This window comes from Emericellopsis atlantica (assembly GCF_019669845.1).
Source record: "Emericellopsis atlantica unplaced genomic scaffold F5Z01scaffold_3, whole genome shotgun sequence".
Classification (NCBI taxonomy): Eukaryota; Fungi; Ascomycota; class Sordariomycetes; order Hypocreales; family Bionectriaceae; genus Emericellopsis; species Emericellopsis atlantica.
The window spans coordinates 1,163,910-1,183,976 of NW_025764705.1; the positions used below are offsets into that span (position 1 = coordinate 1,163,910).

Below are 20,067 nucleotides of genomic sequence, written 5' to 3' on the forward strand. Positions count from 1 at the left end.
AGCTGGTCATCAGCCTCCAATCGCGGCGACTGAGCCACACATTGAAAACTCCAGCCACATGGTTACACGCGACGGGACGCTGGAAAAAATCCCAGACTACATCATCTCACGTCGCGAACGCCCATTGATACCCTACGAAGCTTACGAACTGGTACCGTGACGATGGATGATCTTTACGACGAGTAAGAAACCCTTGCGCCACCCTCGAACGACCGCAGAAAGCTAACCCTGCGCCAATAGGTTCGGTAACTTCATCGGCGAGGAAGTCGAGTCCGAGGAGGCATCAGAGGCGGGTGTTGACGCTGGCGACTATGTCTACGATGACGCGTCAGAAGGCGCAGGCGGCGCGCAGGGCCAGGAGCTCATGGAGCTAGACGGTTGGTCACTCATTTACGCGACCGTGGGGGATCTTGATTAACACTTTGCGTAGAGGGCCCGTCGAACGCAGTCATCCTCCACGAGGACAAGCAATACTACCCAACCGCAGAGCAAGTGTACGGCACCGAGGTCGAGACGCGAGTCGAGGAGGAGGATGCGCAGCCACTCACGCAACCGATCATCGCGCCCGTCGAGCAGAAGAAATTCAACATTGAAGAAGCCGATCTTCCGCCCGTATTCTTCGAGCGCGAGTTCATGACCGATTTGATGAACTTTCCGGAACACATCCGCAATGTAGCATTCGCCGGCCATTTGCACCATGGCAAAACGGCATTTGCGGACATGCTGGTGATGGAGACACACGACATCAGCGACAGGTTAGAACGCAGAGTCGGGCGGAAAAGAGACGAGCAGTTGCGGTACACAGACATTCACATCACTGAGCGCGAGAGGGGCCTATCCGTTAAGTCGGCGCCCATGACCATGGTGCTGCAGAGCTCCAAGGGCAAGTCGCATCTGGTGAACTTTATCGACACACCAGGCCATGTCAACTTTGTGGACGAGGTTGCAGCTGCCTTCCGTTTGGTCGACGGCGTATGTCTCGTGGTGGATGTAGTCGAGGGCGTGCAGGTCAACACCGAGCAGATTATCAGGCATGCGGTGCTGGAGGATATTCCACTCACGCTAATCATCAACAAATTCGATCGGCTGATCTTGGAGTTGAAGCTACCACCAAAGGATGCGTACTTCAAGTTAAAGCACGTCGTGGAGGAGGTCAACAGCGTGATTGCGGACACTGTGCCCTTGACGGCAGCATCAAAACGCATCAGTCCTGAGAAGGGCAATGTGTTGTTCGCGTGTACAGACATGGGCTGGTGCTTCACGCTGCCGTCCTTTGCTAAAATGTACACCGACACCTATGGCGACATTGACCCTGAAGAGTTCGCTATACGATTATGGGGCGACGTTTTCTACAACCCGAAGAAACGCAACTTTACACGCAAAGGAACGGAGGAGCGGTCGGCGCGGTCGTTTGTGCACTTCGTACTCGAACCCATCTACAAGCTCTTTACACACTCCATCAGCGACAGCCCTGCGGAGCTTCGGCCGGTTCTGGCGTCGCTAGGGATAACCTTGAAACCATCACAGTATAAGGCGGACGCCAAGGAGATCCTGAGGCTGGTCTGTGAGCAATTCTTTGGCCCCTCCACAGGTTTTGTGGACATGATTGTACGCCATGTTCCATCGCCGGCGGACGGTGCTGAAAGGATGTTAGAGCGTTACTACACGGGGCCTACAGATTCCAGGGTGGCAGCCTCGATGAAGTCGTGTGATCAGGATGGTCCGCTGGTCGTGCACGTCACCAAACTCTACAACGCGTCTGACGCAAAAAGCTTCTATTCATTTGGTAGGGTGCTGAGCGGTACCGCCCGCCCCGGCATGCAGGTCAGGGTCCTGGGAGAGGGCTATTCACTGGATGATGAGGAAGATATGGCCATGGCGACAGTGGCCGAGGTGTTCATTGCAGAGACACGGTACAACATTCCCACAGACGGCGTGCCCGCCGGCAACATGGTGCTCTTGAGCGGCATCGACAAGTCCATCGTGAAATCCGCAACTGTCGTTGCGCCGAAATTCGACGACAACGAAGACGCCTACGTTTTCCGACCCGTCACCCACTTCACCGAGTCGGTTCTCAAGATTGCAGTCGAACCTATCAACCCCTCTGAGCTTCCCAAGATGCTCGACGGATTACGAAAGATCAACAAATCTTACCCCCTAATCAGGACCAAGGTCGAAGAATCTGGCGAGCACATTATCCTGGGTACCGGTGAGCTGTACATGGACTGCGTTCTCCATGATCTTCGGAAGCTGTACGCCGACATGGACCTCAAGGTCTCAGACCCCGTCACTCGATTCTGCGAGACTGTGGTGGAGACGTCGGCGACAAAGTGCTACGCTATTACGCCCAACAAGAAGAACAAGATCACAATGGTGGCAGAGCAACTCGAGAAGGGCATTTCCACGGACATTGAGTCCGGCGCTGTGAAGATCCGGGACCCTGTGCGGAAAACAGCCAAATTCTTTGAGGAGAAGCATGGCTGGGACAAATTGGCAGCGAGGAGTATCTGGGCATTTGGTCCGGACGATCAGGGGCCCAACATCCTGCAAGACGATACCTTGCCAACAGAGGTCGATAAAAAGCTTCTCAACACGGTGAAGGAGTCTATCAAGCAGGGTTTCAGCTGGGCAAGCCGAGAAGGCCCGCTCTGTGAAGAACGTAAGTTACTATATGCCGACTGGACTCGGAAGCATGCGGCTAACACTCGCAGCCATACGCAACACCAAATTCCGCATCACAGACGTTGCCCTCGCTTCTGAGGCGATCTCTCGCGGTGGTGGTCAGATCATTCCTACGTCTCGTCGCGCATGCTACTCATCCTTCCTCATGGCTTCGCCACGACTGATGGAGCCCGTGTACAGCGTTTCCGTTACTGGCCCGGAAGACTCGTACATGGAAGTCTACAATGTCCTCGCGAGGAGAAGAGGCCACGTCCTCAGTGACGGACCTGTGGCAGGCACGCCCTTGTACCGAGTAAACGGATTGCTGCCCGTGATTGACTCTTTCGGTTTTGAGACGGACCTGAGGATCAGGACGCAAGGCAGCAGCATGGTCAGTATGGTTTTCGACTCGTGGAACATTGTGCCTGGTGACCCGCTGGACAGGGAGCAGGTCCTCCGGCCGCTCGAGCAGGCGAGCACGCAAGGCACCGCGAGGGACTTTGTGCTCAAGACGAGGAGGAGAAAGGGGTTGAGCGAGGACGTCAGCGTGCGGACATTCCTCGAGCCCGAGTTTTACCAGAGTCTGATGGAGAGTGGGCTGCTGGGGGACATGTAATGGAGCTTTTGCAAGGAAGCATGGAATAAACCAGGAAAGATATGTACCATTGGCGCGTTGATTATGTACAATTTGTTGGGCGAAACAACCAGGCAAGCGCAGTCCTGTTCAGCCCCTCGTCATCTTACGCACATGTCTCGAGCATCTTGTCGAGGACTCCCTTCAAGGTGTCATTCTCCAGTGCCGCTGCCACCCTTTCCTTGTCGCCAAGCTGCTTGTTCACCTGGTCGTCCTGGCTATGGCTGTTCTCTTTGCAGCGTACCACGATGCGATAGTTTGGAGGCAGGCACTGCTCCAGCCGCACGCGAACGCCCAGACCGATGACTGTGGCGAGCGAGCAGTGTGTGATGGTGGGCGTGACCTCCACAAGCACGGTGATGATTGTGTTTGGCCCGACACCAGGTGTGTGGGGTGCGGGCGTGATGTGAATGTCGGGCAGGTTGATGACGGATAGCTGTCCCAGCGAGACGGGATGTTCGGGGTCGGAGATGGTAGAGATGAGGTCGTAAATCTCTTGCTCGTCTATCGGCTCTGCTGCGGCTAGGGAACCGTCATTGGCATCGCTTCTCGGCCAGGAGGCTACTTGGCCGTCGCAGAAAGGCCTAGAAAGATACGACGGCTTCTCGAAGATGATGTCGTTGTATTTCAAGTCGGGCCCCGTGCGAAGGGGAATTCGTTGTTGGCGCGTAGGAAGCTGTGATGCGCTGAGGATGGTGGGGTTGGCGTTGTCGAGGGTCGCCATGGTGTTTTCAGGACGGCAGGGGTCGTCGCTGTATGCTTTGGATCTCGGTTCGTTCAGCTAAACAGTTTTCGACGTGTTGTGAGTGGCGTTGATATTTCGCAAGATGGCTTTTAAAGCGCGTACAGGTGAAGTTCCAAGTTCGACGTTGATTGTTAATAATGGAGGGGCACTTTTTGGAGACGACTGCCGTTATCGGTGCCATCCTGTTATCGATGCCGTGCTCTCTCGACAGTCGCTAGACTGTGTTGCCTGCCTACCCGGTACCATGATTAGTAGTATTCTTTATTCACCAAATTAGTCTCCAAATTAAATCTTAAACGTCTCTAGAGCTCTTGATCCGCTTTCAAAAACCCAACCCCTGGGTAAGGTAGCATTCTCTGTCCTGTCAATATCCTGCCGCGATCTTGCGTTCAAAGACCTCCCAGCAGTCTCAAGGTCGACAGCGAGATACCAATGACCCAGAGGCAAAACAATACCGGCACTCAAGTACTCTATCCTGTAGCCCCAGTTTCTTTGATTGGCATATGAAGGGGCCCAACATGGTCACGATGCATTCATGTTAATTATTAGGTCATGTAGGCAGGTCCCGCCTGCCCGTATGTTCCCGCGTGGAGTGACTCGCCAAAGGGTCACCACCCGCGTCATATCCCGGCATTATTCTTCCACAAAGGGAGACAACCTGACACACTTCCGATTTCAGTCCCCTTATCAAAGTAGATGCCGGCCTGAAGCAGTACCCAAACCTCTCGACTGCATTCCAAGCGCCGGCGTTTCGCTCGGACGAACCGTGAAATGCATAAGGCTCACGAGCCGCAATGCAACGCCAGCAGAGAAGGGAGGGTCCATAATATGGTAGCGTCGTAGCGAGAGCATATCACAATGCCTACGTAGTAAGTTGTGTTGATCGACGTGGATCATGTTCTCGGAGAAGCGCGACGATCTCCGCGATCTCCACCGTCGACGTGTCGAACAGGAACATTCGGTCATCGGGAACATTTGGTCACTGAGAGAAAGCGTCCTTTGCGCTCGCTGTAAAAGTGATCATGGAGACGGTCCCGAACTCGCAACGGCCGGGCACATACCGCAGTCATGCATGCGTACTCGTGGTACACAAGTGTGCCTGCCTGTATGCGCATACCCAGTGTCAGTGAAGGCTCGTCGCATGACACCGACAGTCTGCAAATCCATTCGCGGTCGGCATGTTTTTGCTGGGCTGTACAGCCCCCTCCCGGAAGCCGCCGTGGAGAGACCGGGACCGATCGTGGGCTCTGCAGTCCGAGGCGGTGATGGCTCAAGTCGATCCTGTCTCGGGTCTGGGTTTCATCGTCGTCCATAGATGCATGTTGTGTGCTTGGCAGTCGTCCAGGGACAGTGTGCGCCACACGCGGGGAGTTGAGGTATTGATTAGACTACGTAGTGCGTAGACTACAAGCACGAGCTCAGCACGACATGGAGTGGCACAAACTGCCTCGGCCTCCTTCAAGTCTCGTCGGGGATGCTGGTCGATGATCAAACGTCTGTGTAGGGCTCGATGCGCGCTTCATGAAGAAGAGGCCTTGTACCCTGCAGCAATCGGTAATGATTTTGTTCTGATAAGCGGACATGGGCAAAAAGGTCTGGGTCTGTAATTCTGTATTAATTATTAGTTCTGCTTCGCTGATTAACGCTAACCCGGCTGTATGTAGAGAGATGCAGAAGCGAGGGTCCACGCGTGGCGTAAGTGGTTAGCCGCACAAACCGCAAGACAGCAAGTGAGAAGATGCCAGGCACCCCAGGCATGGGTGTTCCTTGTCCCTTCATCTCGTCAACCGCGAACGCATTCACGAATCAAAACGCATCACTCACTATCTTGATCGGTGAAGGGCTGGAGCCGCGGAACCGCCTCGCGTGCTCGCCAGCGCTAACGGTGCAGGGTAAGTACACGGAGCGGCGGAGATCGAGTATGAACCTTGAGATCTGGGGTACTAGTCACTAGCTGGGTGAGGCTGAAGGCTAGGCGAAAGGCGAGGTAATTAGGGGAAGTCGTGTCAGGTCGGACCCTCGAAATCCGGTTGGATGCGCCGCAAGATTGTGCCGAGGTCCTAGTCAGTGGTTGGTAATTTTTGAGATACAGTACAGTTACCAGGTAGTATTGACGCTAGTCACTACTTGACAGAAGTGCCAATGCGCTAAAGTCGTTGACGCTTGTACGGATAGCTGCCGCGTGAATGTGCATCGTGCACGGTGTAGACCAGCAGGGGGTACGGCGGGGCAGAGGTCAATATCATCAATGGCCAGTCAAGCTTCGAGCGGGGGTTGAGAAAGTGTCGAATGTCAGGTACCTTACGGTAAGGTAGTAGTGAGGACCCTAGTAGATCTACGGGTTGAGGACAACAGACGAGAATCATGCATATTGGGAAGGTGCGTGTCAAGACTCGAGACGAGGTGATTTCCACGATCCAGTACGTAGCACTAATAAGCTAGTAGCTTACAGTACTAGTAAGTTAGATTACTACGGTGCAGGTACCAGGTAGCTGGCTGAAACTCTTTGTTGGCCTTCAATCACTGCTCAACCTGACAATCTCACGTGCTTTGTTGATACCCCTCGTCTTGATTAACTTGTCAGATCGGCCCGCGAGATCGACGGCCGCCAACCTGCATGTAATTCTGGCACAATGCGTCAATCACAAAACACCGGAAAGGCTCACAACCGCCAGATCAGACACCGCCATTTCGGGCTATTTGTGTTGCCCCTAGGAGCTCCTGGCTGTGTCCCACTGTCTCAGCTTGTGGTACGGATATCCACACGTCACCATTCGCCTTCAATTACACAGTACGTGCTCTAAGAATTTATGGCTGATGGTCACTGGTAAGTAAAAGTATGTAGCGCCCAGGTCCACTGTGCAGTTGGGCCTGGTCGACAAATCGGACCCTCCAGTCTTTTTCTCTGCTCTGCCGTTCGTCACTCCACGCCTCGCCATCACTGCAACCAGGCGTTCGGACATGGGGGCATAGTAAATGCATGCCAGGCTACAGGTAGTCAGACTCGAATTGACCAGCGCACTGTTTATTAGACAACGTCCATTACTCCGTACAATGGCGCAAAGCTCAATACAGACGATGAGACCAGGGGAGCCGTTGTGACACAGGCTGCTGTGAATGCAGTGTCGTCACTGCCAAACTCAAAATTCATGTGCCGGTGCAGTGGAGGGGACGCCAGTTGATGGAGCATCATCTGCTGCTGGCTGCGGTACGAGACTAAAATACCAAATACGTACGTGCATGTTATGAACGCGGATTGTTCTCGACTGCCAGCTCCGTCGATGCCAGGCCAATTGCCTTTATCCGCTCTGCTCCCGTCATCCGACTAGGACAGTGCATCTGCGCGAGCGTTGCTCTGCTGAAGGCCACCCAAGTGTTCCCCTCTACGGAGTACCTAAGCAATTACTGGCGGTAGGGCCAGCAACCCACCAAGAACCAGTCCGATCCACACCCATGCTCTCCGCCTGTGGAAACGGACCAGAGGAGCAGACATGGAGTGTCGCGCCTGTGCACACAGTACAGCAACTGATGTGGTCCCACTCCCCACTCCAGTCCATGTCCCTTCAGTTCGAGTTCCAGTCGTCGTCTGTCGCCCGCCGCCGCCGCAGCTGTTGCCTCCATGTCGTCGCGACTGGAGTTGCGATGTACCAGTGCTAGGCCTGCCCGCACCATCTCCCTCGACTCATCGCCCTCTTCCTCCTCTCCAACCCCGGCCACGCAGCCCAGCCGAGCCCACCAACCAACAACTGCCCTTTGTTTGGCTGGCAGTAAAAAAGGACATAGTTAGGGGGTCCATCTGGGTACTCGAACGCCAACAACCCACCAGGCGGCACTTCCGTCTTCCGTTCATCAGCCAGCAGCCACACGACCTCCAGCCCTCGGATTATCAAAGTCGATTGACCAACACCGCCCGCCTTCCAGCTCACCCTCGCCCTGTCTTCTGCTGTCTGATTACAGCTCTTTACTGCTCCAAGACCCTCTAGAGATTACCACACCTGCCACTGCCGATCCCTCTCCGCAGCCGCTAATCTCTCGTCTGATACGGCGACCATAGCTTCTCAACTGCCGCCTTCGCCTACCCAGACACACACGACCACCGCAAACGGCGCACGTCGACCCCCGTCTCGTCGCCGACTTTATGTCGACAGGCAGCGCCGCGCCTTGACATCGCAAGGCTGCGCTGACCTTGTCCAGAAGCTCCTACGGGTTTCTCGGACACGATTAGCGACCCCACCACAATCCAGCGAACCTCACGCAAACGACCGCCATGAACTTTACATTTGCGCCGCAGCAGTACCCTCAGCGGGAAACCCAGAAGAGTACGCAACTCGGCCCCGCTCCAGTCTGTCATACATGCGCCTCGGTATCCTGACCTTGATTTATAGACTATGTCTTCGTGGACGAGCACAACCGCCATAAACGGCTCAAGGGTACGGCTGATGACCCTGTACATCTGAGGCATGCTCCTAACCTGGATTGTAGTGATGAGAGCCTGCGAGGGATGCCGCAAGAGGAAAATCAAGTGCGACGCGGTGACGACCAACAGCTGGCCATGTTCGGCATGCATACGGCTCAAGCTACCCTGCGTGAAGCCTAATGGTTTTGACGGCGCTGTGGACGCGAATGCCTACGAAGGCTCCATGGGACCATCCGATCAATATCAACATGCGCAGATGCAGCAAGCGATGGCGCACCCCGGCTCAAGCTCCGGACCGCAAATGTACGTGGCGTACCCCGAACATCCCGCGAGCGGATATCAGGGTATCCCGTATGATACGTCGCAGGCGCAGGCGCAAGGCATGCACTATGCGAACATGCATCCGCATCACGGTGCCATGGATCAACAATACGCTGCTCAAAACGTATTTCCGACGCCCCCGCTACAACATATCAAAACCGAACAGTCTCCCGAGGCTTACTCGCCCGAGTCGTACGCGCAACAGGATCTCTCGGAGCTTCTTGGTAGTCTGAAAGTGGACGAAAAAGGGACCGGTAAGAAGAGTGCCCCTTGCCTGGGAAACAGTGTCAAACATGCCTGCTAACCAATGTAGCCCCATACTTGCGAAATAAAGCCTCGTTCCGGAGAGAAGAGGAGCCAGCCGTTGAGGATGACGATGACTTCCAAGCGATGCTGCCGCCCGTCACGTCAGGGCCAGGCTCCAAGGTCCGCATCCCGCCCGAGTTGATGCCAGAAGAGCTGGAAGCTCTGAACTGCATCGACGCTTTTTTCGAGAATGTCCATCCCTACGTTCCGGTGCTGAACAAGGCCATGTTCATGCATCAATGGCATACATCGCGCGAGTCGATATCGCCGCTCATCCTCGAGGCAATCTTTGCCCTGGGTGGGCGCCTGCGGGATGATCCTTCAGAGGGCGCGCAATGGCTCGCCCTTGCGACACGTGAGTGCGAGTTTTTGTATGTGTAGAGGCTTTGCTGACAATCCCAGGGCACGCCGACTCATTCATGGATAACCCCCGGCTGAGCACACTTCAAGGTCTTTTGCTTCTCCTCAAAGCCCGCGAGGCCTCACCAAAGCGTGGGTACTACTATCGGTCATGGATGACGGTGGTGCAGTGCGTGCAAATGGGCATCGACCTTGGGCTCGACGAGCACCACGACGACCACGAATCGGGCCGTGGCTGCGAGTACAACCTACTCGAGTGTCGACTACGAACTCGCATATGGCAGACAGTGTTTGTCTGTGAGGTGATGGTCGGGGCGCCGCAGGGCCGGCACGACTTGGCCGTCCCGCAAGACAGCGTCGAGTTTGACGTTCCACAGCCTATGCCTGGTGGCGACAAGGAGGATGAGCAGGTCTCGCGGAACTTTGTGTATTTTGCGCGCGTCGTGCGCAACGTGCGCCGGATGAGCTCGGTGTACACCAGAGTGAAGAAGAAGAAGGATTGGGGCATCGACCCAGAAATGGTGCAGCTGAACCAAGGGTTCGCGTCGTTTCTGCCCGAGCTCCCAGCCGACATGGCTGTCACCTATCCGCCGGATGGATCACCACCTTGGCTCCCGTCGTCGTTCCTCGGCAACCTTCATTCATACTATCACCTCAGTGTGATCCTCTACCATCGACCACAGCTGTCTTTCCTGGACCCCACGACCAACGCAGCCCAGTGGAAGCACCACATGGCCAAGTGCTACGATTCCGCAAAGTCGCTGTGCAAACTCCAGGAGGCCATAGTGAACAGCAGTGGCTTGGAGGGGCTTATGTGTATGCAACGTGGCTACAGCTTCACGGTCTACTGCGGATTGTCATGCATCGTTCTTCATCTGGTCAGTTCTTGCAAGCCCTCTGCGGATAGACTCGCTGCTCACATTGTATAGGTCTGCATCGTGTCTCCCGACCCGGATTTCAACCAAGACGCTGCCGAGTATTTCTCGCGGCACATGCGGATCATGGAGAAAGTCATGGAAGTTTGGACAATGCCGGAGCTACGCCAGCAGGTCGAGGCTGTGCGGGAGGCCTTCTCAGCCGACACGCGGAAGCCCTTCCAGCTGAAGCCGACGTTCCCGTACGGCAGCCCGCACCCTTCTAACCACTCCAGCCCGCCGCAGCCCCCCCAGGGCTATCGACCCGCGGTCGACCGCGTAGGACCCAAGGATCCTCTCCTGGACGCAGCAGCGCAGAGCGCTCCAAACGTTAGTTTCCCCGGCTACCCCATCACACCCCCAGTTTCCTCTGGTGCCGCGGACAGCAAAAGTGACTCTCCCGTTGGACAGCCCCATATGGTTATGATATCCCAAGGCGGTCAGGTCCCAGCTCTGCACCAGAATATGACGCTGCCTGAGCAGCCTGCGTGGAATCCGGCGCGGATCTTTGAGTAAGTGTACACCGCGCGTGGTGGGAAGAGCAGTGCTGACATTCTCCCAGGCAATGGAACACATCCTTTGGTACGCTTGACACCGCGACTGCAGTCTCCCGGAACGGACCGCTAAACTTCTCGTCACCTCCAGGTCCTCATGAGAGAAGCAACATGCAGGAGTACAATGGGGCGAACGACAGCCTGCAGCAGGGCGGCCCCTCCCAGCTCTCACCGCAGCAGTACAGTGCGCCGCCGGCCCCCATTGTCATCTCGCCCGCTCAGTGGCAGGCGTCTGTGGCCAGCGTGTACGAGGGAGGGCTCAAGCGCGCTTGGGACTATGATGGTTCCTCGCAAATGATGCAACGACGTCACTGAAATGAATTGAATGATGAAGGGGTTGAGCACAGGTACCTTGGATGGACCATGTATACTACGAATGGCAGCGATGCTGGATACCCATGACCTGCTGGCGTACATGTATGCTCTTTGGGCGTTGCTTTTCAGAGCTGATCGTATGGTGCCCTGGGCGTTTTTGGATTAAAATGGTACCGGTTTTTGGATCCGGCTGGAAAGGCGCGAAATCTCGTCGGCCTTTGTTTCTCGGGCGCAAATATGAAAAGAGCAATGGTGGACGAAAAGGCTGAAGGCGTTGATATTAAGTAGGTTGAGCTTTGTGGGATCAAATTTCAATTGCACATGAAGCAATCGCCGCCTATGGATGAAGCACGTGGGCGACCCCGTGCATCGCCAAGCTTTTGTATGCCAAATTAGCGTTGTGAATTGCTGGAAGAGCTGTCGTTGGTTCTTTGATTCTTCGAGAAATTCTGCTGCCGTCGAGATGGAAGCGGTCCTGATATGGTCATGATGATGTGACCTTTGATGTGCGTACTGTAGGCTGCAGCTCCGGTGGACTCACGCATATAGGTATGTCCGGAGGGCACAGGGGTGGGAAGCCTCAGTTCTCTGCCTTAGACTACGTACAGTAGGGGTCCTGGTAAGTAATAAACTTTCCAGCCGTGCCGTCCCCTGCCAAGCCAATGATCGATGCTCAAGCATAGCGTCTCCACCGATCAAGGCTCATCAAGACTCATGCCGGTCGCCTTTTAAAAGTGTCTGGCGTGCCTGTCGTACTCGCAGCATCTACCTACGCTCCTGAACCTGCCGCGACACTCTGCCTTGGCCCGACATGGCGTCCACCGAAGATCTGACGTTCAAGGCGCGGGTGTGGGAGACTATCAAGGTGAACTGGCATCTCGGCTTCACTGCCTTTGGTGGTCCGCCAGTGCACTTCAAGATTGTGAGTGGCGCGCATTCTCGCCCGTCGCGTGAGGCCTTGCGCTAATCAGAGGACCAGTTTCGAGACAAACATGTCGTCAAGCTACGATGGCTGGATGAACAGCTTGTACGTGCCTAGGAGAGAAAACAAGCGGAAACGATGTATTGACTGCTTTGCCCACCCAGTACCAGGAGCTGTTCAGCATCTGCCAGGCCCTCAGCGGGCCCGGCAGCACCAAGATGCATTACTGTATCAATCTGCTCCACTCCGGCTTCCCCTGCGCGGTGCTGGGCTTTCTGATATGGAGGTGCGTGCCGGGACTGCGAGAGCATCCCTAGTACCCTATCCGACGACTGATCCTAATGGTGGCGACATGATAATAGTCTCCCCGGTGCCATTGGCATGTACGCTCTCTCCATCGGCGTGTCCAACATCTCCGAGCAGCTGCCCCGCGCGGTGTACGCGCTCCTCTCGGGCCTCAACGCCGCGACGGTCGGCATCATCGTCCTCGCCGCGGTGGAGCTGTCGCAAAAGGCCATCACGGACAAGGTCACGCGCATCCTCGTGTTCCTCGCCGGCGCGGCGGGTCTGCTGTACAACGCACTCTGGTACTTCCCCGTGCTCATGGTGGCATGCGGCATCGTGACCATCATCCACGACTTTCGATGGCTGCACCCCGTCGTGCACAAGGTCACGCGCCTGTTTGAGAAGAAGAGGGATGAGGAGATTGAGATGGAGCGCAATGCAGTACAGAGTGGCAGGTCGGCAAGTTGCGCGGAGGAAGAGGAGAGGACGTCGAGAGACACGCGCAACGGGCCGTTGACACCGCCACCCGAGCAGCAGGACAACCAGGGAATCCTCCCGTCGACCGAGACTGAGGACGAGCCGCGCGTGATCCCCGAGAGTCACCGCGTGGAGGTGGGCATGTCGTGGAAAGTGGGACTGGGCGTGGTGTCACTCTTCCTGCTCAGCTTCACCGTCATCATGGTTATCCGCGGCGTGCTGCCGGGCCAGCCGCTGCTCTACCGCCTGTTCGCCAACATGTATCTCGCGGGCACAATCATCTTTGGCGGCGGGCCGGTGGTCATCCCGCTGCTGCGCGAGTACGTGGTGACAGAGGGGTGGGTGAGCCCCCGTGATTTCTTGATCGGTCTAGCTATCATCCAGGCCTTCCCCGGCCCCAACTTCAACTTCTCCGTCTATCTCGGTGGCCTGACGGCCATCAACGGCGGGCAGAATGCGGCGCTGGGCGCGCTGGTGGCGTATCTCGGCATCTTCCTGCCGGGCATGTGGCTTGTGCATGGCACCGTGGGGATCTGGAGCGCGATCCGCGGCTGGCGCTGGGTCAAATCGGCCGTGCGCGGTCTCAACGCGGGGGCCGTGGGCCTCATCTACACGGCCGTGTACCGGCTCTGGCAGATTGGCTACATTGACGAGGGGTATCGTGACGGGACGAGTCTGGCCGTCGAGCCGTGGTGGGTTGTCGTCACGGCCACCAGCTTCGTCGGGGGCATGTGGTTCGGTCTCAAGCCCTGGGTGGCCATCGTCCTTGGCGGCGTCATGGGCATGATCTGGTATGGCGTTGTGACGACCTAGGTAGACCAAACTAATTAGACGGACGCGCGCTTGTCGAGCTTCTCTTTGAGCGTCTCCCAGATCCACCACTGGACTTTGTCGGATTTGGGGTCGTGGTAGCGTGTCTGGCGCGGTTGTCCAGGTCGACCTTGCTGTATGTAAAAGTGTGTAGCGGGGCGGAATTGGTACCACTTCTTCTGCTTGATCTCTTGCTCCAGCTCTGGCGACGACCGGCGGACGTAGTTGACAATGCCCATTCTCCGACGTGTCGGGAGGAGATCGCCCGCGGGGATGATGAAGGTGCGCGGCGTGGCGATGACACCAACAGTCGTCACCTCGATAGGTGTCGTAGGCTTGAGACCGCCCGTCTGTAGATATCGCTCAATGTACTGCCTGGACCCGGCCACGGACTGCGGCAGTCGGATGTGGATGTGTGTCACGAACGGCGTCGAGATGAAACCGATGAAGACGGCGGGGATGATGCCGCAGGCGGCCACCTTGACAATTTCCAGTGGATCTTTGCCCTCCTTGATGTAGGCGGGCACCACGAGACTGAGGTAGAAGGCCCCGACGAGCAGGGTGGACGCCTTGAGGAATCCGAGGAACGTGGTGCGGATCGTGCCCGCGTGGTAGATGAGCACCTTGCGCGGTATCGCTGGATATGTTAGCCATAGTGTATTTTTATCGGACGATTCTCTGTTCATGCGTACCTGTGTTCTGGACCTTGGTGGCTGCTTCACGCGCGACACGTTTGATCGACTCTTCGACTTTGGATGAGTAGAGGCGATGATGACCAGCAGGCGGTCGGACAGGCAATCGGGCACAATTCGCGGCCCTCGAAGCCATTGAGCGGAGGCATGGCGTTTTTGCGAATGCGCTGACGCGCAAAACCCTTGTTGCCAGCATTTTACTCTGTTGGGTGGCTCGATGAGTCGAAATTTGATCGCGGAACTTGAAGGTTGGCAACGCGCGTCCACGTGACATGAACGAGATGAGATCCAAATCACCCCTGGTCAATTGAGTTTGATCGCATGCATTGAGACAAATTGGCTTTCGATTAATATATGTGATTATATAGATGATTGAGCCTAGACTTTCTTCTCGTAGAATACTACATTCCTGAACATGAGCGGCGTCAGGGTCAACTGGAGACTCGACCATCTCACAATCGATGCTTCAGCTCGCTCGCCCGCCTTCAGACGAGGTTCTTCTTCAGCCAGGCATCCCACTCATCCTTGCCCCATGATAAGCTTGTGTCCTGGACGACGCCGTCAAAGACCACCGTCGGGGTGACGTGCACGCCAATCAAGCGGTTCATCTTGGTGACGACCTTCAAGTCGTTGGTCACTTGGTTGCCGACGTTCAGCGCGCCGTCCTCGCCTGGCTTGTCCGGGATGACCAGCGTCTTGTAGAACTTGTCCTTGTCGATGCCGACAGTGCCAGCGAGGTCGGCGAGGCGACGGTAGGTCGCGTTGCGTGTCTCGTTGACAATGTTGACGTCAAAGTACGCCTTTTGGTCGTCAAAGAGCTTCTGGCTAAAGTCCCAGAACTTGTCCGGGGCGATCTGCAAGACGGCCAGGCCAGCCTCGTGGACTAGCGTGGACGACGGATGCCACGGCTGCACCTGCTGGCGGAAGATGAAGGTCAGGCTCGACGCCCACTGGGGGTTCGCCTTGACGAGCGGGAACACGACTGAGTGCAGCGTGTTGAACTGCTTGGCGGAGAAGGGGCAGACGTAGTCTAGGTAGACCTCGAACGTGTGCGTTGCGGTGGGGATGATGGACGGGTGCGACGATGCCTGCGGGGAGGCGAGCTGCTTGGCAGTGCCGGCGAACTTGGGAGGAAGGGCCATGATGGTTGGGGTTGTGTGAAAGGGTCTTGTGAGGTTGATGGACTGCAGTGGGAGATGGAACTGTGTCTTGTGGAGGAGATGGAGGCGGATGAGAGGGGATGCGATACGCATTGCGTACATGTACGATGGCGATGATGTCAAGCACGAGGAAGCTGACATTACATTACCTTACCTTACTCCATAAGGTACTAACTAAGGTGGTAGTAGCTGAAGCTGAATCACAGTACCGAGTGCGGCCATAATTACGGCCGAGCAATGTCCCGCTACATTTGGGCGCGGTCTGATCGCTTTAATATGGCACCCTTTCCTGCGCGGGGGAGGGGCTTACTAGATCCGGATTTGTCGACTCCTCCCGACCGAGAAGATCTCAATGGCATCTTGCTAACTAGAGAAGGCATATGGATCAAGTTCTTTGCACGTAGTCTAATTCATGAGCAATAAGTGTCACGACAGAGTGTACGTTATCTGATCTTTCTTCCTTCGTGGTGCCGATCTCGACTGCTCCAGAACACCACCGGGAGCACGCGCATCCGGGAACCTCCCAAGCCTCTGGTCTAGTAATTAATTACTAGACAGCACCTGCTCCCTACTCCGCATGTCCCCAACCATATGTTACGCAATGCAAGCCTGGGCAGCTCGATGATTGGGTCGAGTTGTACCGCGTTCCCTCGGCATGGAAATGCGATCGCCTGGAGTGCTCCGACCAGTCCCGACTGCTTGACGTTCGGGCAGCGTCCGTTCTACGTAACGCAGTCGGGCGATTCGGCAATCAGTGTGACTCTAGCAAGGTGAAACGGGTTACTGCCTGTCTATGTATGTGAACAGCAAGCTGCTGCCACAGCACAGTGAGGCCGCGTTGAGACCGTCGTGCATTGTCAACACAGAAAGGGTTTTGGTGTGAGTGCGAGATCTGGGTGTCAATGTCATTTAGCATTTAAAGACATGCTATGCTCTTGCCGCTATACCGCTTCCGGCCAGCAATGCACAGATCCAGCCACTCACATGCCCTGGCTGCTTCCGGGCGGATCCAGGGCGCCCGATCTCTGCGCTAGAGACGAACGAACCGTGTGATTCGCACCTGCAGTGACTGACTGACTCTTGTCTGATAATCTGATTTCAATGTCCACGTCAATCCCTGATTGATTACGGCTACATACTTCGTACTTGATCCCGTCAACATCAAATAGTATTCAACTCAGACATCTCATTCTTACGCACCAGCTCAATCGGCCCCTCCTCTGCCTTCGAGAACGGATCAGCACCAGTCGTGAAGATGATTTGCCTTAGCAAGGCCGACGAGGGCACCTTCAAGCACCTCACCTTCAACCAGAGCCCCAGGCCCTTGGCCGCCAGCTCCACAACCCGCCAGGACCTCAACGGCATCGCCAACCTGCGCGAACACGTCGCTTCCGGCCAGGACGAAGACGATGCGGGAGGAGGCACTGTGTCATCAGCAGACGAAGCTGAAAAGTGGTATCACCAGGGCACACCGCCAGGCGATGACACATGTCACGGTGGGAGAGGCGACAGCGTGGGACACGAGCAGTCTCACGGACTGTCCGTCTCGCGCTGTCGGGAGCGCACGACTGATGGTGATGACCAGTCTTGCCTCCTTAAGAAGGTGTCCAACCCGGCGTGCCTTGCACGTCTTTGGGATTGGTGCACCTGGGTTGCCTCTGTTCTTCTGATGTCTTTCATTATGACCTTTCTCTTCGCCCCTCACACTGCTACCACTCGTGAGGTGCCCACGCCCGCCTCGACGCATCCTGTGCCTGCCCCCTTCACCCAGAGCAATGGCGGTGATGGTATCCAGGAGATGCGCAAGAGGTCGACCTGCGCCGCCAATGGCGTCGACAGTGCCGAGTATAACATGCCTCTGCACGTCGGCGCACTGATGATCATCTGGTTCGTCTCAACCACGGCCTGCGCCTTCTCGCTCCTGGCCAAGAAGTTCCCCGGCCTGCGCATCCCGCCGCGCTTCTTCTTCGTCATTCGGCACTTTGGCACGGGCGTCCTCATCGCCACTGCCTTTGTCCACTTGCTCCCCACGGCCTTCGTGTCCCTCGGAGACCCCTGCCTCGGGAGCTTCTGGGTCAGCGATTACCCAGCCATGCCGGGCGCCATCTCGCTCGCCGCCATCTTCTTTGTCACCGTCATCGAGATGGTCTTCCACCCTGCTCGTCGCTGCACCTCGGTCCCGCCACCATCCGCACCACAGGAGGGCGCCACCACCGCCGTCCAGGGCGATGATCCCGCGAGCGTGGAAGATCCTCAGGCTCTTGCCATGTGCGACATGGCCCCACCTAAAGCGCGCACCTCCAGCGTCGGTCATGGTCTGAACCAGCTCTCCGTCGTGGAGGAGGCAAGGCCATCTGAGGACGGGGATGTCGACAGCGGCCGAGACAGTGATGCCGAAGAGTCATCTGCTTTGAAGTCCCTGCCCGAGCTGAAGCTCCGAAAGGAGCGTCTCCAGTGTGTCCTACTCGAGCTGGGTATCCTCTTCCACAGTATCTTCATCGGCATGGCGCTCAGTGTGTCGGTCGGCAACGACTTTATAGTCCTGCTCATTGCCATCACCTTCCATCGTGAGTTCCTCTTGCATGCTGTGCAGACTTGTCCATCGCTAACACTTGTCAGAAACCTTTGAAGGCCTCGCCCTCGGTGCGCGCATCTCCATGGTCAAGTGGCCAGAGTCTTACAAGCTCCAGCCGTGGCTTATGGCGTTGGCGTACGGTTGCACCACGCCCCTCGGCCAGGCCATCGGCCTCGCCACGCACACGCTGTACTCACCAGGCTCCGAGATTGGCCTCATCCTCGTCGGTGTCATGAACGCCATCTCGGCTGGGCTCCTGGTGTTTGCGTCCCTGGTGGAGCTCATGGCGGAGGACTTCCTCTCGGACGATAGCTGGAGGGTTCTGCGCGGCAAAAAGAGGGTTGTGGCATGCGTAATCGTGTTCCTGGGAGCCTTTTGCATGAGTCTTGTCGGCGCATGGGCGTAAGGTCTTTCTCGATGGAAGAGGTCATGGCTCGTGCTGTCACGGCCCAAGGTGTCGGCAAGAAAAGGGGGAGACGCGGTGGGTCACTGGCAAAACCAGGTCAGACAGTGGAGGAGATCGGTTGAACAGTTGAGTTGTTTTTTTGCTCGGTTTGTGGCAGAAGCCGCTTGCCAAGATCAAGCGACCCTCTGGGGCTGTATGCTGGCTACAACATGAATCGAACTTTTTTTGGACTATGAACATCCCTTCCCATTCGATGCCTCATGACACGGTATTCTTCGCTACAACGCCACGCGCGAACTCACCGAATGTCAGACCCTGCTCGATATCCACGTCCTCTCCCAGGTTCGGTTGGGTAAATACGGCCAGCGTGTTCCGCGCCACATGGCCTCCTTTGCCCGAACCCACGCCCTTGACAAAATGAGGCACGGCCTTGAACTTGCCCTGTGTGATCCGCTCCAGGGCCTCTCCCGTCTGAAACGCGATGCAGTCCCGTGGGATCTTGACCTGGTACGTCTCGCCGGAACGTGACTTGATGTACAAGCCAGCCTCGGGATCCGGGGATGCCGCCAACTCAGGCAGAGGGGGCAGCGACGCGCCAGTACCAGCGGAAGGCTGTTCAGCAATGGTGGGGGGATTTGCTGCTTCGTCGATGAACATGGCTGATGTAAGACCCGTGAGACAGCCATGGTCTAGATGTGTCGCGCACCAGTCATCTTCGCTCCCCTGCGATTCCTCGCCGCCGGATTGCGGGTAGTAGTGCAGCAGCCGCGCCTTGGTCGTTGTGCTGGTCTTGACGACGTGCTCTAGGTATCCCGGCTTGTAGCCCCCGATGCTCTGCTCAGCATAGCGATCGCAAGCCTTGGCGACGAGGACGGCGGTGTCGATGATCAGGCGGCAGAGGGTGGTCACTGCGGGCTTGAACCCCGGGAGCGAGGCGTCTGGCCAGATGTTGGGAGACAGGTACTCGGGGAAAGTCTCTGGGGAGAACTCAGCGGTAGGCACGGCGCACTCCAGGGAGGGATCCGTGTAGAAGGCGCAGTTTGCATAGTAGGAGCCCTTGAAGGTGTCCACCTGTCCATTCTTGAGAGTTTCTTTGCCAAGAGACCATCCTGTCAAGTACTTTGACGCTGCATTTTCCAGCTTCTCTGCCTTCTGTCAGACGAGGTTCCGCGGACACTCTGGTCTAGGGTAAGGGGGGTCGCAGTCATACCAAGCTCATGGCTGGGGAGGTTGCCCAGGTACGACGCGTACGACAGAGCCAGGTGGCGTAGTTGGGCAAACTCGGGCGGCACGTCTTTGACGACTAGGATACCCAGGGAGTCTGGACCAAAAGCTTCTTTGAGGGTGTCAAAGGAGACGGTGCCTTTTGTGATCTTTAGTATGGTCACTGTCCAAAGATCGTGTTACTGACCATCCTTGAGCTCCTGCAGGGGAACTGTGACAGCTTGTGCCTGGGCTACCATCTTGTATTCTCTATAACACCAATAGTACTATGTTCAGAGAATCAAAAGTG

The 20,067-nt window shown here is 56.4% G+C and overlaps 8 protein-coding genes across 8 annotated transcripts; 4 read left to right on the top strand and 4 right to left on the bottom strand.

Annotated features, from left to right (window-relative positions):
• Positions 1–42: 42 nt before the first annotated feature.
• On the top strand, positions 43–3,319 carry F5Z01DRAFT_645527 (P-loop containing nucleoside triphosphate hydrolase protein). The gene is made up of 4 exons (XM_046262845.1): positions 43–182; positions 241–377; positions 431–2,659; positions 2,712–3,319. Exons 1-4 carry the CDS (start codon positions 163–165, stop codon positions 3,275–3,277), a joined length of 2,952 nt encoding a protein of 983 aa, XP_046122189.1. The 5' UTR covers positions 43–162; the 3' UTR covers positions 3,278–3,319.
• Positions 2,941–4,477, bottom strand: F5Z01DRAFT_327371 (uncharacterized protein). Its single transcript, XM_046259071.1, has 2 exons — positions 3,325–4,477; positions 2,941–3,044 (listed from the first exon to the last, which is right to left on the bottom strand). Exon 1 carries the CDS (start codon positions 4,017–4,019, stop codon positions 3,402–3,404), a length of 618 nt encoding a protein of 205 aa, XP_046122190.1. The 5' UTR covers positions 4,020–4,477; the 3' UTR covers positions 2,941–3,044; positions 3,325–3,401.
• Positions 4,478–8,307: 3,830 nt separating this feature from the next.
• F5Z01DRAFT_670915 (uncharacterized protein) lies at positions 8,308–11,227 on the top strand (the record flags this gene model as incomplete). The annotated part of the gene is made up of 7 exons (XM_046264630.1): positions 8,308–8,359; positions 8,426–8,470; positions 8,523–9,032; positions 9,092–9,439; positions 9,487–10,322; positions 10,374–10,870; positions 10,921–11,227. The coding sequence occupies 7 exons, from the start codon at positions 8,308–8,310 to the stop codon at positions 11,225–11,227; spliced, it is 2,595 nt and encodes an 864-aa protein (XP_046122191.1).
• Positions 11,228–11,659: 432 nt separating this feature from the next.
• On the top strand, positions 11,660–13,731 carry F5Z01DRAFT_327431 (chromate transporter-domain-containing protein). Its single transcript, XM_046259072.1, has 4 exons — positions 11,660–12,149; positions 12,207–12,254; positions 12,314–12,435; positions 12,512–13,731. The coding sequence occupies exons 1-4, from the start codon at positions 12,039–12,041 to the stop codon at positions 13,722–13,724; spliced, it is 1,494 nt and encodes a 497-aa protein (XP_046122192.1). The 5' UTR covers positions 11,660–12,038; the 3' UTR covers positions 13,725–13,731.
• Positions 13,732–13,738: 7 nt separating this feature from the next.
• Positions 13,739–14,549, bottom strand: F5Z01DRAFT_670917 (uncharacterized protein; the record flags this gene model as incomplete). Its single annotated transcript, XM_046264631.1, has 2 exons — positions 13,739–14,358; positions 14,414–14,549. The coding sequence occupies 2 exons, from the start codon at positions 14,547–14,549 to the stop codon at positions 13,739–13,741; spliced, it is 756 nt and encodes a 251-aa protein (XP_046122193.1).
• Positions 14,550–14,739: 190 nt separating this feature from the next.
• F5Z01DRAFT_645540 (uncharacterized protein) lies at positions 14,740–15,990 on the bottom strand. The gene is made up of 2 exons (XM_046262846.1): positions 15,884–15,990; positions 14,740–15,835 (listed from the first exon to the last, which is right to left on the bottom strand). The coding sequence occupies exon 2, from the start codon at positions 15,712–15,714 to the stop codon at positions 14,899–14,901; it is 816 nt and encodes a 271-aa protein (XP_046122194.1). The 5' UTR covers positions 15,715–15,835; positions 15,884–15,990; the 3' UTR covers positions 14,740–14,898.
• A 737-nt stretch (positions 15,991–16,727) lies between these two features.
• F5Z01DRAFT_327742 (ZIP zinc transporter-domain-containing protein) lies at positions 16,728–18,708 on the top strand. Its single transcript, XM_046259077.1, has 2 exons — positions 16,728–18,140; positions 18,193–18,708. Exons 1-2 carry the CDS (start codon positions 16,829–16,831, stop codon positions 18,552–18,554), a joined length of 1,674 nt encoding a protein of 557 aa, XP_046122195.1. The 5' UTR covers positions 16,728–16,828; the 3' UTR covers positions 18,555–18,708.
• Positions 18,709–18,812: 104 nt separating this feature from the next.
• Positions 18,813–20,017, bottom strand: F5Z01DRAFT_670920 (uncharacterized protein; the record flags this gene model as incomplete). The annotated part of the gene is made up of 3 exons (XM_046264632.1): positions 18,813–19,699; positions 19,765–19,917; positions 19,966–20,017. 3 exons carry the CDS (start codon positions 20,015–20,017, stop codon positions 18,813–18,815), a joined length of 1,092 nt encoding a protein of 363 aa, XP_046122196.1.
• Positions 20,018–20,067: the final 50 nt, after the last annotated feature.

Excerpts from the sequence above, each read along its gene's own strand:
- F5Z01DRAFT_645527 (XM_046262845.1), top strand. The coding sequence starts at position 163 with ATGGATGATCTTTACGACGA. Across the intron at positions 378-430 it reads GGAGCTCATGGAGCTAGACG|AGGGCCCGTCGAACGCAGTC; the intron begins GTTGGTCACTCA and ends CACTTTGCGTAG. Across the intron at positions 2,660-2,711 it reads AGGCCCGCTCTGTGAAGAAC|CCATACGCAACACCAAATTC; the intron begins GTAAGTTACTAT and ends TAACACTCGCAG.
- F5Z01DRAFT_327742 (XM_046259077.1), top strand. The coding sequence starts at position 16,829 with ATGATTTGCCTTAGCAAGGCCGACGAGGGCACCTTCAAGCACCTCACC. Across the intron at positions 18,141-18,192 it reads CATTGCCATCACCTTCCATC|AAACCTTTGAAGGCCTCGCC; the intron begins GTGAGTTCCTCT and ends AACACTTGTCAG.
- F5Z01DRAFT_327431 (XM_046259072.1), top strand. The coding sequence starts at position 12,039 with ATGGCGTCCACCGAAGATCTGACGTTCAAGGCGCGGGTGTGGGAGACT. Across the intron at positions 12,150-12,206 it reads CGCCAGTGCACTTCAAGATT|TTTCGAGACAAACATGTCGT; the intron begins GTGAGTGGCGCG and ends TCAGAGGACCAG. Across the intron at positions 12,436-12,511 it reads CTGGGCTTTCTGATATGGAG|TCTCCCCGGTGCCATTGGCA; the intron begins GTGCGTGCCGGG and ends ACATGATAATAG.
- F5Z01DRAFT_327371 (XM_046259071.1), bottom strand. The coding sequence starts at position 4,019 with ATGGCGACCCTCGACAACGCCAACCCCACCATCCTCAGCGCATCACAG.
- F5Z01DRAFT_645540 (XM_046262846.1), bottom strand. The coding sequence starts at position 15,714 with ATGTCAGCTTCCTCGTGCTTGACATCATCGCCATCGTACATGTACGCA.